This window comes from Nilaparvata lugens, chromosome 6 (genome assembly GCF_014356525.2).
Source record: "Nilaparvata lugens isolate BPH chromosome 6, ASM1435652v1, whole genome shotgun sequence".
Classification (NCBI taxonomy): domain Eukaryota; kingdom Metazoa; phylum Arthropoda; class Insecta; order Hemiptera; family Delphacidae; genus Nilaparvata; species Nilaparvata lugens.
In genome coordinates this window covers 38312087-38327185 of record NC_052509.1, presented here as the reverse complement: position 1 = coordinate 38327185, position 15099 = coordinate 38312087, and the positions used below count along the sequence as shown (strand labels likewise).

General features: G+C 33.0%; 1 protein-coding gene across 4 annotated transcripts in view; it reads right to left on the bottom strand.

Annotated features, from left to right (window-relative positions):
* LOC111043535 (WD repeat-containing protein 47) overlaps positions 1–15099 on the bottom strand; it is a 248489-nt gene that overhangs the window by 169258 nt on the left and 64132 nt on the right. For 2 of the 4 annotated variants that reach the window (XM_039430732.1, XM_039430733.1), the window contains exon 3: positions 7845–7959. In XM_039430732.1, coding sequence (XP_039286666.1) covers positions 7845–7959 — 115 coding nt within the window. Of the gene's footprint in view, positions 1–7844; positions 7960–10425; positions 10794–15099 lie in introns of those variants that run through there. The other 2 variants (XM_039430736.1, XM_022328513.2) reach the window with 2 other exon arrangements.

The following is a 15099-nucleotide window of genomic DNA, read 5'->3' as shown; positions in this document are numbered from 1 at the left end:
TTTGGCAACTCGATTTTCGGGCGTAGGAGCTTCATCCAAAACTGGATGTGTTCATGGAAAACGATACAAAATAAGAAAACTGATTGGCGGAATGAGAGAAGAAGGAAGACGAGGAGGAAGTGAAGGTGGTGGAGGATGATGATGAAGAGGAGGAGGTGGAGGAGGAGGAAGAGAACAAGGAGGGGGACGGAATAAATGAGAGAAGAGAGCCGAAACGGAAACTTAGTAAAAAAATTTGGAACAAATTATTTATTATTCTTATACTGTCCAATTGTTAATTATTAATTATCATCGTCTAATGAAAGATAAAATAAAATAATAAGATTACAAAAAACAAGACAATGAAAAAGAGAAATGAAATTTCCACTTCTTTCAATAGAAAATTGAAGACACAAGTGCATAAGACAAGGAGAAGCCACGATACAAGATATTGAGAAAGCGATAGAATAAGTGAAGAGAGGAATGCATTATAATAAGTATGTTATATTGTTATATGTATGACTATTGTCAATATTTAGTGTTGTTACTATGAAAAATCACAAATAAATTTGGAATTTAGAATTGAAAAAAGACTGAAGTGGACATCAAGACAACATAATTCAGAAAATATAAGTAAAAATAAGAAGATACAGAATAGGAAAGAGGAACGTTGCTGAAACGTTCGCGATGAATAAGGAGCAGGACAAAAGGAGAAAAAGCAGGACAATAGAAAGAAAAAATAACAAAGATGTAAAAATTACGAGAAAGTGTTCCAGAAACCAAATTTAATTATTAATTCAACGAGAATGAAGAATAAGAGGGAATAAGTAGGAAAATAAATAAAAGAAGTTGTTATTGATAGAGAAGGAAATGAGTGGAAGAAATATTGAGAGATGAATGAGTAAGGAAAATAAGAGGAAGGAAGGAAAAAAGTAGCTTGAAAACACAACAACACGCCCGCTTACTTGTCCCAAACTATGCAAAAAAGAAACCGCTTCATCCTCTGCTTACAAAAATAGCAATTATTTTTGGAGAGATTATCGAAATTGCATACTTGAGAATGATGATACATCAACAGAGAGAACAGATTTTGTTTTGTGAAAATGTTATAGCGTTAAATGTATGGGTATTATAGTACGAATTACGAATATTTCATCCAAAGTATGGCCTTTGAGCGTGGATTGAGTTTGACATGTTGTGAAGCAACTTCTAGATTGGGTGTGATACGATGAATTATGAAATCAATTTTGTGAATGACACGTTTCTGCAACAAATCTCAGAGTCCCAACAGTTTTCTTACAATTTACCCTCCGGAAAATATTTTTTGGAGTGATTTGAAGTCTTCCAGGACGGAGATTTTTTACTTATTCATGAAAATACCAACAAATCATCTGGAAATCATCCAAATCACCAACAAATCATTACCAGAAAAAATGTTCTATTTATTAGGTTTATTCTATTATTATTCATGGATTTTGAAAAAATCTTCATAAAAGTTTTACAATGTTCAGACTAGTTAAGGGGAGTTTGAGACCTGAAGAATGTCGACTAGATAATGTATTTTGGGAAAAACTATACAGAGATACATCTTCATAAATTCTCAAAGTAACCAAATACTAAGTGCTTTTTCAAAATGAAGTATAATCCTTTTATCCGTGGTACATCCTGTGATGGAGTATGATGGAATAAAAGAAGTATAGTAGTGTATCAAGTAACACAATTTTATTGTAACACTATAAAATTGCGATTTAATAGAATTAATAGAAGGAATCTCTGAGCAGGAGAAACAGTGCTATAAAATCAGATTCAATAATGAGTTCAGTGTATTTCAGTTATAAAGGGGGAGAAAAGTAACATTACCCTACCCTAATATAAAACCAGTTGGGTACCGCCTCATACCTACGCCATTTGAGCCCTATTAATATGCAGTCTACCTTTGTTGAGCTTGATAGCTTGATAGCAAACTATCTTTTTCTCCTTCCTCATGCGCTTGTGAGCCATTTCTTTTCAATCTTTCTCCTTTCCACTTCGCGATGCAATAACTGTAGATGTCTTAGTATAGTATGTACCTAGCGAACGAATTATCTTCCTCTCCCACAAGCATTCCAAATACAGAGCTCCCATGAGAGAGAGGTGCGGCTAGCAGAATGGCAGAAGAATGGTGGAAACGAAGAACGAGGGAAGAATGAGAAAAAGGAATCTTTTTGTGTAGTTGAGAAGTTGATATTGTGGAAATTATTCGTATTGAATAAAAAGACTGAAAAATAGTCAAAAACCACAGATTTTATTGAAAGTTGGAAAGACCGGTTTCGGTTTTTACACCATTGTCAATCTCTGATAAAACAGGTTTAAATCTCTTAAACAATAAAATCTGTGGTTTTTGACAATTTCTTAGTCTTTTTATTTAATGAGAAAAAGGAATAGCACATAGAAGGTGAACAGAGCACAGGTAGCAGAGAAGTAGAAGTAGCAGAATGGTGAATAGGAGTGAGAAATTAAAACAAGATTGAATAAGAATTTGGAAGAAAAAATAACACAAGGACTGCCTTAGTATTTTATCCATAAATTTTTTACATCAGTGTTGTTTGTTACTAGGATATGGATCGATTGAAAGAAGAAAGGAGTTGGAGGTAGCTTGTAGCAATAATTGGGAGACAGATGAAAGGATTTAGTGGAAGAAAAGGGGTAGGAAAGGAAAGGAACAGGAGAGAGTGTGCGTACAATGGAGGAAACAAAAGGGAAGACAAATACAGTGTATCAATGATTAGAAGAGATGGAGAAATACGAGTGGCTATCAGAAGATAGACACAAGAACATGAAGGAAGCACCTAGAACAAATTGAATGAACTTCTGAGTTGATCGTAATGATCATGTTGAGATATGACACTATGGCACAATATGTTATATATGACACTATGGCACAGTATGTTATATATGACACTATGATATATGACACAATATTCTACAAGGCCGTCGAATGCCAATAATAAAGCTCGAGCAGTAGAGAAAGAGAGAGAGAATGATAAGAAAATAGAAAAATGGAGGAAATGTTGAAGAATTGAGTGAAAAAAATGTAGAAAATAGATTTAATGAAAGTGACATTACAGAACGAATAAACGGATTTTGGGGGAGAGATTTAATAAGAAGGAATTTATAGAATAGTGTAGGAAAAACTTGGAGGAATGATGAGAAGCTTGATGCTTGAGATGAATTGATAAAACACTGAAATACATCCAGAACATGTTTAACGGTAGAATAATAAGAAACTGATAAAGAAAGTATAAAAGGAGAAGGAAAATGAGAAACTGACAAGGAGAATGGATAAGGATGAATGAGAAAAAGTACCTGACTCTTGAGACATTGCCCACAGTAAAGGTTGGTGAATAATTTAGCCAGCAGCAAGCACACGTTGAGGATTGAAGAGAAATAGAGCCCAGAAACAAGAGAAATGGCCTCAAGCACCTAGCAGTAAGCAGCAACGTCAAGTCCCTGTTTTTCAACTAGCAGCTGGCTCATCTATCTCAAGTACTTGTTCATCTCTTTTTCATGAAATCTTCCTGCAAACATTACATACATTCACCGCTGGTATTATCTACCTGAGATACGAGAGCAGAGGGGTAGCATTACTTGTAAGTGTTGTTGCATAGGAAGTACAGCAATATTGGAGTTAGGCTAATTAGATCAATGGTTACAGACAGTGCTAATCAGGGCTTCAAGGTTGCAACACAACTTATTCATCTTTTTCTATAAATTTTGTGATGTACTTCTAACAACGTTGAATGGTTAGATGGATCATCATCATCATGAATCTATGAAGACTCTTCTTATCTCTCGAATGATTCTCGGTAAAGTAGAAGCGAATTGGAAAACTTGGATGTATACATCACTACGAAAGCTTTTCATTTTGTAATTGAAATTCGTAATGATTAAACGAGATTATGCATGTGTACCAGTAACATAAAAATGCATGGAAGTTTACCAAATTAAATTTGAGTCATGATGGAGAGCATGAAATAATTCAAGATTACATTTCGTGTAGTGTAGAAGTAGAAAAAACAATTCGAAGATGAAAATTGATGCTATTTTTCAATAAAATAGATGTTTAATTCTATTCAAAAATAAGAATTTTTTTTTTGAATTTACCAGCGACCACCACATTGTAGTACAAATTTGTATTATGTGGTCGATAGAATTTACCGATGAATTCCATTTTACTCTCCCCGCGATGAGTAAGAGTGCATGCAGAAATTCAAGGACAACATTTACAAGTGAAATTATAATTATTCGAAAAGTAGATCATGACATACGGCTTCAAGCCATGAAGAACAATATGAGAAAATTTGACATCAATGCAAGTCGGAGAGACTTCAAAGTGTCAATAATATTATCTAAAATCATCCTAGAACAATGTACTCAAATTGCAGTTTCAAACGTATGGTACAATTTTTCTAAACCAGAACCAATCAGCAACAAGCTCGGCAATTTAAAATGAAGCAGAGCAATACAACAATAGAGATAACCCTAACAATGGACAACTTCTAACTTCTAAGAACTTGTGGAACACGACATGATAGACAGTTGTTAAAAATTGATATCATGATGAAGAAAACAATAAATCATCACCTGCGAAGACAAACAAGACAAGGTCAACTGTTGCCAATTAAAAATGCATGCGGTCGCTGGTAAATTCATTCAAAGTTTCACATTTTTGAATAGAATTAAACATCTATTTTATTGAAAAAAAGCATCAATTTTCATCTTCGAATTGTTTTTTCTACTTCTACACTACACGAAATGTAATCTTGAATTATTTCATGCTCTCCATCATGACTCAAATATAATTTGATAATCTTCCATGCATTTTTAGGGTTGTACATCTAGGGACAATGGTGAGACGATTGAAGCCTCAATAGAGATAGATAATACAATAGCTTATGTAACGCCAAATGCATGTTTGAATCGTTGATGCACTGTGTAAATACTTACCATCATATTTTGATATTTGGGAGATTTTGAAGGTAACCTGTGCTATTTTATTTGATTGAATTGTATTACAGTGCTGAATGAATCAGTGAATTACAGTGAATTGCTGAATTATCTATTGATTTTAAAATAGAAAAAAGAAAATAAAAAGTATTGTTATCATTTATTGCAACCAATTATCGGAATTGATAAATGAACATTCTATTTTATTTCAATTTATTATTAGAATAGAATTTAGACTAGTTTTCATTTCAATTTATTATTAGAATGAAATTTAGACTAGTTTTAATCTCATAATATACACTTTTTAAAATTCTAGTAGAAATATTAGTCTCTTGCTTCCATTGTCCACACCTAGATTGAGCTGAATGAAATTCACCAATGTTATTAAAATCTGTCCAAGCGTTATAAAGTTTAGTGAGAGAATACACCCAACTTCAATGGTTATTTTAATGATGGCTTGATGGAGAAAATAATTATTTTTAATATTCAGGGAAGATGAGGCGCATAGATACTGAAATTATCTGGTTATTTATTATTGTGAGTTATCACAATGCAAATACTGAATGCAGAATTCAATTTATGCTGAGAAACAATAAGCAAAATCATGTATAAGTTTGAAGTTTCTAAGCAAAATAAATACTTTTTGTACCGTATGTGAGTAATTATCGGAATGGTTGAAATAAACACTGTATTTTATTTTAATTTATTAAGATACCGCACAAAATAATATGTATTTACGTCTCTCCAGAAAAAAAATTAAATATCAGAAAATAATATGAACAATTCATTCATGTTTGTTCATGAGAACAGAACTCCAAAAGACTTTGAAATAATTATTACACTAGTAAATACTACTGGTACGCCATCGGGCACTCCGCAGGAGACAGTATCTATCAAGAAGTAGACGCTATCTTTTCTTTGTGGCTGCAGTCACTGTGAAGGAAACTACAGGAGGTATTATAGTCGAAGTCACTGTAAAGGTACCATACGCCATCTACAAGGGAGTAGCGAAACTACTACCAGCTAGTAGAAGCAGATGCAGTAAAAGCAGTAAACTGATTGCTCCATTCAAGAGATGGGGCAATAATAATATTGTTTTCAATAATCAACATGTGATGTATTTGAGAATCAACTTTGAATAATAGTTTCTAACTGAATTACATATTGTTTTTATCATAACCAATCAAGTTATAGACAAATCTGTTGTAAATGTTATCAGAGACAAACCTTACGCTTATCCTTTCTCTATGATGTTAAGCCGGGTCCAGACGCTCAAGTTGCTCAAGCAAAAGATGGATCGTTTGGATCAAGCAAAAGAATGATGTAAAATAGCGTCCACACGCATCCGTCTTATGTCGTCCGTTTTCCTATTTTTGTGCTCACAAGCTCAGTTCTTGATATGTTTATTTATTTATTTATTCAATCATACAACTTACAGAAAAGTACCACAGGCTAACTTACGCTCAAAACGGTTCCAATTCTAATTTTTACAACAGTCTGTTTTTTTTTTTTAGAAGTTATCATGTCTGTTTTATTAATAAGAGGACTTCAAAAACCATTTTTCTCAGTTGCAAAACATGAAAAGTACCTAGACTAGCATGTAAGTCCTTAAATTCATCACTCACTTCCAGAGTACTTGAACCAGTTGCCAATTTTGAGAGGGGCATCGATTGTTCCACTGATACATCAATCTTTCAAAATTATTTTCAAACTGAACATTCGAAGTTCAATTTTAGTGAATCCGTTAGTCCAAAGTAGCTAGAGGTTATGTGTCACATCAATATGAATTGTGATATGGTTCATTGAGTCTGAATTGTACACGGTTGACATATATCCGGTAGATGAGTAATAATTATTATAATTATCGTATTTTTTCGCTGATTCAACTGGATAATGCTATATTTAACAACATAATGACAAAAATATTACTCTTAATCGCTAAATGGCTTTGTTTACACGTCATATCTCGAGGCACAGTGATTGTAAATGGTTTGAAATTTTGTAGATAGTATTCTTATTAGCAATATAGTACATCTTAATATATCATTATAGTAAATCATAATATCAACATCAAATTCTGAGAGCATCATGAGAATCAAGGAAGAAAAAATGGTTAAATGGCGTTATATAATCGATAAAAAAACTTGCTCATTTTCAAGTACTCGCGAGGCATTTTATTAATTTGAGGGCGCTGAATCCGAATCTGAAATCACAATTTCTCTATTTCCATTTTTACGCGATTTAGGTTTTGGTGGATAGGCGAAAGACGGACGGTTTGATGGAAAAAGATTCCCGGCCGATACATTTTAGGTTTGACGACTTAGCTTGAAGACGCATCCGTTTTACCGTCCAGACGCAACGACTTACATGCTCCGACTTTTACTTGAGCAAAAGACTGAAGCGAAACTTGAGCGTCTGGATCGGGCTTAATGTGATCAGAGAATATAGGCTATACATTGCCTAGGCCTACCCTATATAGAATGTTGACATTATATATTCTATACTCTCTGATTGTAGTACGCTGATTTTGATTTTATGCACTCTTATGGAATATGAAATTTTAAAAATTGTACATTTCATCGAAAAGAGAACGAACTCAAGGTAAATCATTCAATAATTCTACTCCATTTAACAGTGTTAATAAAACAAAAATCAACAAACCTCATTATACATCCATGTACATTAACAGAGGTCTAATGATTCGAATGATAATAATTGCCTAAATAGTTGCCATAGAGAAAAACTCAATAAAAATGTCAATATTTTTTCAAATAACCATTTCATTGTAATCAACCCGACTTTACTGTGATATGTTCAAATGATTTTTTGAGAAAGGGTTGAAATTGAAGCACTTTCGATGACTAATGTAGAGTTGTTACCTTGACAGTGTCGTAGTGTGAGGTGTCGACTGCTGGAGCAATGGGTGGTGCCGATCCGTTGGTGAGTGCATGCCTTGGAGCATCCGCCTTCACAGCCATTTGCACACCTCTCACACTGAAAAACAAATAAAGAAACGGTTAATTATATGAAGGCTACAATATACAGTAACATCATCAAACACTGAATCTTATATGTGGAAAGTGCTAGTCTCAAAATATTGTATAATTAATTTTTATTCCACAATTATTATTCTCAATGTGAAGTGGCTTTTTTATCAAATGTATACAGAGCAAATTGTAAATTTGGAAATCTACCCTGCAATTTCCTCCTTCTTGGATTGCATGACCAGGAAACCAGTAAACAAACATAATTCACTGGCATTTAGAAAAGGAAGGTGATAAAAATTGAGGAAGCTACTAGATAATCGACTTCTGAAGAGACATTATATTAAAAAACGATTCTCAGCTTTCGGATAAAGTAGAAGCTTGGTTCTACAAAAGAGGGAGAACTGACGTGAGAACTTCTGACGTGAGACTGAATACATTACAGGACAATGTGAAGAAGAGGGAAGATAAGAGGAAGAAGTCAAGTGAAAGGGACAGTTAAGTGTAAAATGAGGGAAAAGGGAGCCATTCTTTAGGGCATGAACTCTATTCAAATCTTCGCTTTGCCCTCCTCTTGCAAGCTGGAAAATGACGGTTCAAATACTATGACCCTGACTTTGGATGCAGACTATATTTGGGGGAACGCGGAAACCACTCCACATTCCTCAAGTTTTATGGGTAAATGGAATTTATGAGCATTTCATTGCTTTTCTTGATATTGAATCATACTTAAAATGGGATATAAACTCAAATAAAATAATAAAAAAACGACTTGAAATGACATAAATTATATTTTATATTAACTCTCTATACTTGTTAGTTTGTTACTGTTCACTTTTCAATTCAGAATAATGAATCGCTCTACTCTAGAGTTTTGAACATCGGGGAAAAGGTTTTGGCCAGTAAGACTGTTGTTTCTGTACAATTACTGTAGTTTATTGACCGGAAGGGTTATATGATAATTAAATCTTGTGTAAGCATGATCTGATAAAATAAATAGTTGGTGTATCAGTGTGGATGTGCATAATTATGGTTTGAGACGTCGTTCAGTTATTTGTTATTATATTCTTTAATTTTTATAAATTTTGAATTCCCAATTTGTTTTATTTTTACTTTTTTCATAAGTATTTGAAATCTTTGTATTTTTCATGTTTGTATTAGGTGGTATTTTTGTTGTTTGGTATTTTGTTTTTTTTTTGTTGTATTATTGCATAAGTTCGTATTATTTTTATCATTATTATTCTTTTTTCTGTACAATTTTTATTGTTGAGGAGACATATTTGGGGGAACCCGTTGTCTCCATTGTGAATAAATGAACTGTTGATTGCGTGCAATAACGCATGCAATTAATAACTAAAATAACAGTATTGTCTCTCGAACTTTCTCTGCTTTGAACATGGGCTGTCCTGTTGCCAGTATGTCTTGGAGGAGATTAGCTTTTGATGTTAGCATTTTTGATACACTAACCCCAACAGCCATTAGCCGTTTTCACACCGATATCTCGCCGACACGACATACAGACAGGATTTACTCTGATGGACAATATAAGAGGAGGCTGCGGTTTATAACTACGCGACGTCTACTGTTCACAGAACTACTAGTAATTATAAAATTTGTTGATTATACGATTACACAATAGGAACTTGCTATTGGCCCCTGTAGAGTATATCATGCTCCAGAAACTCAGTTGCCTCAAATTCATCTTGCATTGCGTGTTTTTCAATGGAAAACTGCCAAGCCCAAGACAGTGAAAATGAGGTAAGCATCGCCAATATCTTGAATTTATTGAAACGAGCGAATCGAACTAAATAAACATTATTTCTCATGAATTCGCTGCAAATCAAAGAGAAGATTATGTTTTACAATTCAAGACGAAGAGAATTTATCTTATCAGGATACCGAGTTACACAGCTTTGAATATGAAAATATGCCATTTTTTGTGTATAGAAATACGGTTTAAGTCCACTCAATAATGAATTTCCAATTTCACATGAGGATTAAATACACTTAAGAAATTTTTTTCAATTTTTACGCCCAGAGGGATTTTGAATTATAAATTTAAATTGTAACAATCTAAATATTTTGTTGATTAAAAATAAAAATTCATTGAAATTTATTTTTCGTAAAATTTCACTCATTAAAAAAAAAGCATGTAACTCAGTTGACTCATTGAAGATAGAAAGTTTGGAATAATCTCATTTCATTCAAAATGTTATTATCCAAGAGAAAGGTGAGAATGATCTTTTCTGTCCGATGGCTGGTTTTGGTGGAAAACATTTTTGAAACTATGAAAGGATGAGAAAATTTGAGGTTTTTGAGGCACTCTGTATAAAAGTACAAGGACATTTAGCATGAAAATAATGGTTCTGGACTTCTTCCATGAATCTAAACTACATATTAAAAATCAGAACAAATTTCGCAAGCACACCCACTTTTTCATGCCAAAGTTGACAACTAACAACTATAAACAACTCACCCTGAAGCAGAGGATGGACCACCACATTTACAACAAGCTGCCAAAGTCACTTTTCTACTGGCCAACAAGTCTCTTGGCATTGTTTCGATAGAATCATACACTTTTCACAAAACTACTCTCTAGTCAAACACTTTTAACATAGTTCTAGTGATCCAAGATTTATTATCTACAACTTCCTCACAAATATTTCATCGGATATTGTTAAATGTATTCCACCTGAATAATCTCACTGATAAAAAATAGAAACCTATTCAGTCTAAGACCATCACATAACTGAGTAGAAAGTAAACTGATCCATTCTGAGGCAAGTGAGTATTCGTATTTGCTGACACTAGATGATGCTAGAACCCCTTCCAAGGTTGTCGGAGATTACTATTTTAACGCTACAAGTCTCCGAATTCTAAATGGACCTGTTTTGACCAAATACAAACTCAGATTTTATGAAGCCAATGTTGTTAGGTCAAGGTAGAGTGCTACTTTGAATTTTAACGTCTACATTTTGTTGAATGACATGATTTATGTTTTTAATCTACGAGAAATCAGAGGCATATTTTAGGAAAAAAGGGCTATTTCTATCATGTTTTAAAATTACCTTCATATTCTGCAACACGTTGGATTCTATCAAAAATTGATGGACTGTGATGAATCATACAAAATTCAGTATTTGAAATGTGATTATTAGAAAGTGAAATGATTTAAAAGGAAACAGAATGAGAGTTCTTTGAGTAATGCATGATAAGCTGAACCGCAACTGATCTTTGAAAATTCATTAGATAACATAAAGGATAAAATAAATAAAAATTGTGTACAGATGAAATTTTTCTATTTTATATTAGTGTTGAACATTTCAAAATGATTTTAGAATATCTTATTTTGAAACTTGGAATTTAAATGAGAATGTATAGTAATTGTGGTGGAAAGTTTGTAGGATTCGTTGTGGATGTGGGTGCAATGAAGCAAATTAAACAGGATATTTCCCAACTCCCCTACCAATATTCTATGACATTGTTCCTAACAACGAAAGTTATCTAAATATCATTTTAAAAATGTCCGAAAGTACTTAATTATATTTACACAGCCGCAATTTTAACTATTATTAAACGAAAATCCCAATTATTTTCATCTGTTAGCAGCAATTTTGTTTTTTTCCCTAAATAATGGTTGAACATGCAGAAGTGAAACTTTGCTCAAACATTCATGACAACTAGACAGACACAAACATTTTTTTTTCAAATTTATGAAACAAAATATCGGCCGCTTAAAATGCTATAATCAAAACAACCATTGATAATGAAAGAATAATTTTTTTAGTAAATTTATTCATTAAAAATCGATTTTTTGATCTTATAACTCATAGAATGTGCTCTGTCACACAAAAATTAATGTTACAGAATGACTTATAAAAATTAGCTCTGGCACTTAAACTTATGACTCACGATTTTAACATACAACATCTTAGACTGGAACATTATAAATACTCATAAAGACTACAGGACTCGAAGATTGTAAGCATTTGTAGGTTCTGAGCTCAAGGCATTCTCCTGCATAGAAGTTATACAATATAGAGGGAGAATAGCACGCCTTACTTTCACTGGAGAATAAATTGTGACCTTTTAAAGGTGCATTAAGTGCAATACAACTTCACAAAATAAAGAGGTTTACTGCAGCAGGCCTATAGAATCTGCAGACAAGTCACAATGCCATGGTACCTTCCTTACTATAGCTTATTTCTGAATAATTTCTTGCCACTGTTTGGAATATATATATATATATATATATATATATATATATATATATATATATATATATAGCACGTAACAGAAGACACTTTAAAGTTTGTAATATAAATTAAAACAGGAGACATGATCATGATATAAATAGATTGAAAACACTCTTAAAAAATTACATTAGAAATGGGGAAATTTTCGGAGACTGTGTCTCCTTTCTCAACCGAGCACAGACTCGGTTTTAGCATTCGTAACTATCAGAGTGAAGTTCAACGAAAAAAATGTTATTTTTGATTCCACAAATTACATGAAAAGATGACATATCTATAGTGAGGTCCACGTTATAATGTAAGTCGAGAAAAATAGGATAACAGAGTTGCCATTTTTCTGCCTTGCCACTGTTTACTATAGAATTTAATTGATACCAGTATATCTGATAGGTTAACAAACAAAGACAATGATAATTAGTAAAGAAAAAGTTGACAATGTGCATTTTACTATTGATGGTAGGGTAGTGGAGAGAGTGCCAACTTATATTTACCTGGGTACAGTTTTGAATGAGCAGTGGGACCATTCTCAGGAGGTGAGGGCTCGGATTGAAAAGGCGAGAGCGGCATTCAAAATCATGTCAAGAGTATTCAAGTCGCATAATTTGACCCTTGAACTGAAAATTAGACTCCTCCGTTGTTATATATTTTCCATTTTGTTATATGGAGTTGAGTCTTGGACCTGACTGAAACTACAACAAAGAAACTAGGAGCGTCCGAGATGTGGACCTATAGACGAATCCTGAAAATATCATAGATGGACAATATTTCCAACAACAGGGTTCTTCAACAACTCAATAAGAAGACGGAAATAATGAAAAATCAAGAGACGAAAATTGGAGTATCTGGGACACATTAAGAGGAATGGAACTAAATATCAGTTGTTGAAATGTGTACTACAGGGTAAAGTTCTTGGCAGGAGAGGTGTTGGTAGGAGACGAATTTCCTGGTTGAAGAACATGAAAACATGGTTTGCAGTGTCCACCCCGGAACTTTTTAGAGCGGCTGTCAACAAGGTTATAATTGCCAGAATGATTGCCAACATTCGGTAACGGGTAGGCACCAGATGAAAATGATGATATCTGATAGAATATTAAATGTTCATTCTTGTTAAAAATTAACAAGAATGTTTTTTATTAAAAACATATGTTTTTTTATTAGAAACATATTTTCGTCAAGAAAATATGTTTTTAATAAAGGATTTTTATAATTGAGATGAAAAATATTTTATTTTATATTGTACATTTCTACATTGTTGAAAACCGATCAGGCAACTTTGAAAAGGATGACTATCTGATTTGTCAAATGATATAAAAGGATAGCAATACCAATTAAATGTTAATCAAACATATTTTTAATAATAGATTTTTATAATTGAGATGAAATATTTTATTAAATACGTATATTTCTACATTGTTAAAAAACGATCTGGCAACTTTGAAAAGGATCTGCTTTGTCGAATGATATACACGGATAGCAACACCAATGTTAATCAAATACTGCTAATATAACGTGTACCTCAGTATTGATGGCCATCTTAGGTATTCCATCAACTAGATTGAATTGAATAAAGTGAGCACTTGTAATGCTTATCTAAGTACACTAGATCAACGAGTCAAAGTGAGTCAGAGGAACTCATTGATCAACGAGTGAGTCAGAGGGACCCATTGATTGCTACGTGTGCAACGCACAGCATAGGGATGAGTCAGCAGCAACCCTCCAAGGACTGCAGAGCTACAAAATAGTTTTGAGGCAGCTAAAGGACACCGCAGGACTAGTTGTCACTTGGACTTGAGTGACTGGATTTCACCAACCACTTATCAAGTTGTTGTAGAGTGTAGATGAATCTTGCGGTATCAAGTTATTGAATAAAGTCTATAGCTATGAATTATAAAATGTAATCAATGATTGGTGTCTCATTTCAAAATTCATATTTCTATTGGGTTAATTAGTGAATGAAAAATGGTGAGATTGCGTACCAGACAAAATTTATCACAAAAATGAGATACAATGGTTGCAGCTACAAGAAAACATCTAATATCCACTCATGTGGAGAAAGTGGAAATTGACTCCAGAAAACCGAACGTGCGCATGGTAATGATTGCTAAATTATAGATGAATCTAGAAAATGAACCGTTTTGAAGAGATCTGAGATGAATGAGCCAGACGTCTTTACCATATTGTTCAGTGTAATAGATCTCTACTTTCAAAAGAGCTTCATTCAGATGCCACCCAGCTATTTCAGTCTTTCAAAAGCTAGTAGTCATTTACTATGAATAACCATTTACCTGGATAATGTTTAGGTTTTGTAAGGAAGGTTTGATAATCACGAGCTTCATGAAAGGTTGCGTTTTCAATATGTTCTATTGAAGAAACTTTCTTGAGAAGTATGCTACACACACAATGTGGAAAAATGTAATTTTCCCAATAGTAATTTTGTGATTTGTAAAGAGATGTAATTTTTATATTGAAATTCTGGGAAATCAAAATGGCGGAAAAAATACTGATAGAACAAAAAATTTACATTCAAAATACTTGCCAACAGCTGATTGGGATGGCTGCAAGATGGCTGAACCGACAAGCGCGCGACCTAGCGGGAAGAATCGTACCTAAGTTTGTTTCATCTAGCTAAAAAATACTGAAACAGAATTCAGAAATTTAGACTTTTGCTTAAATTACCGAGAAAAATGCCCAAAGTAAACTGAAACATATTTATAAAAATAACATAGACAACAGAGAATATTTATTGTAGTATTGTAGTATTGTTTTGTTTTTTATTATTTTTATTTATATGAATATCGAACAGTAATCATTTAACCTCAAAATTCGAATTTTATAATGTATATTTGCTACTTTTCTCATTTCTTGCAGTTGAAATAATAATTATCAATAGAAAAGAA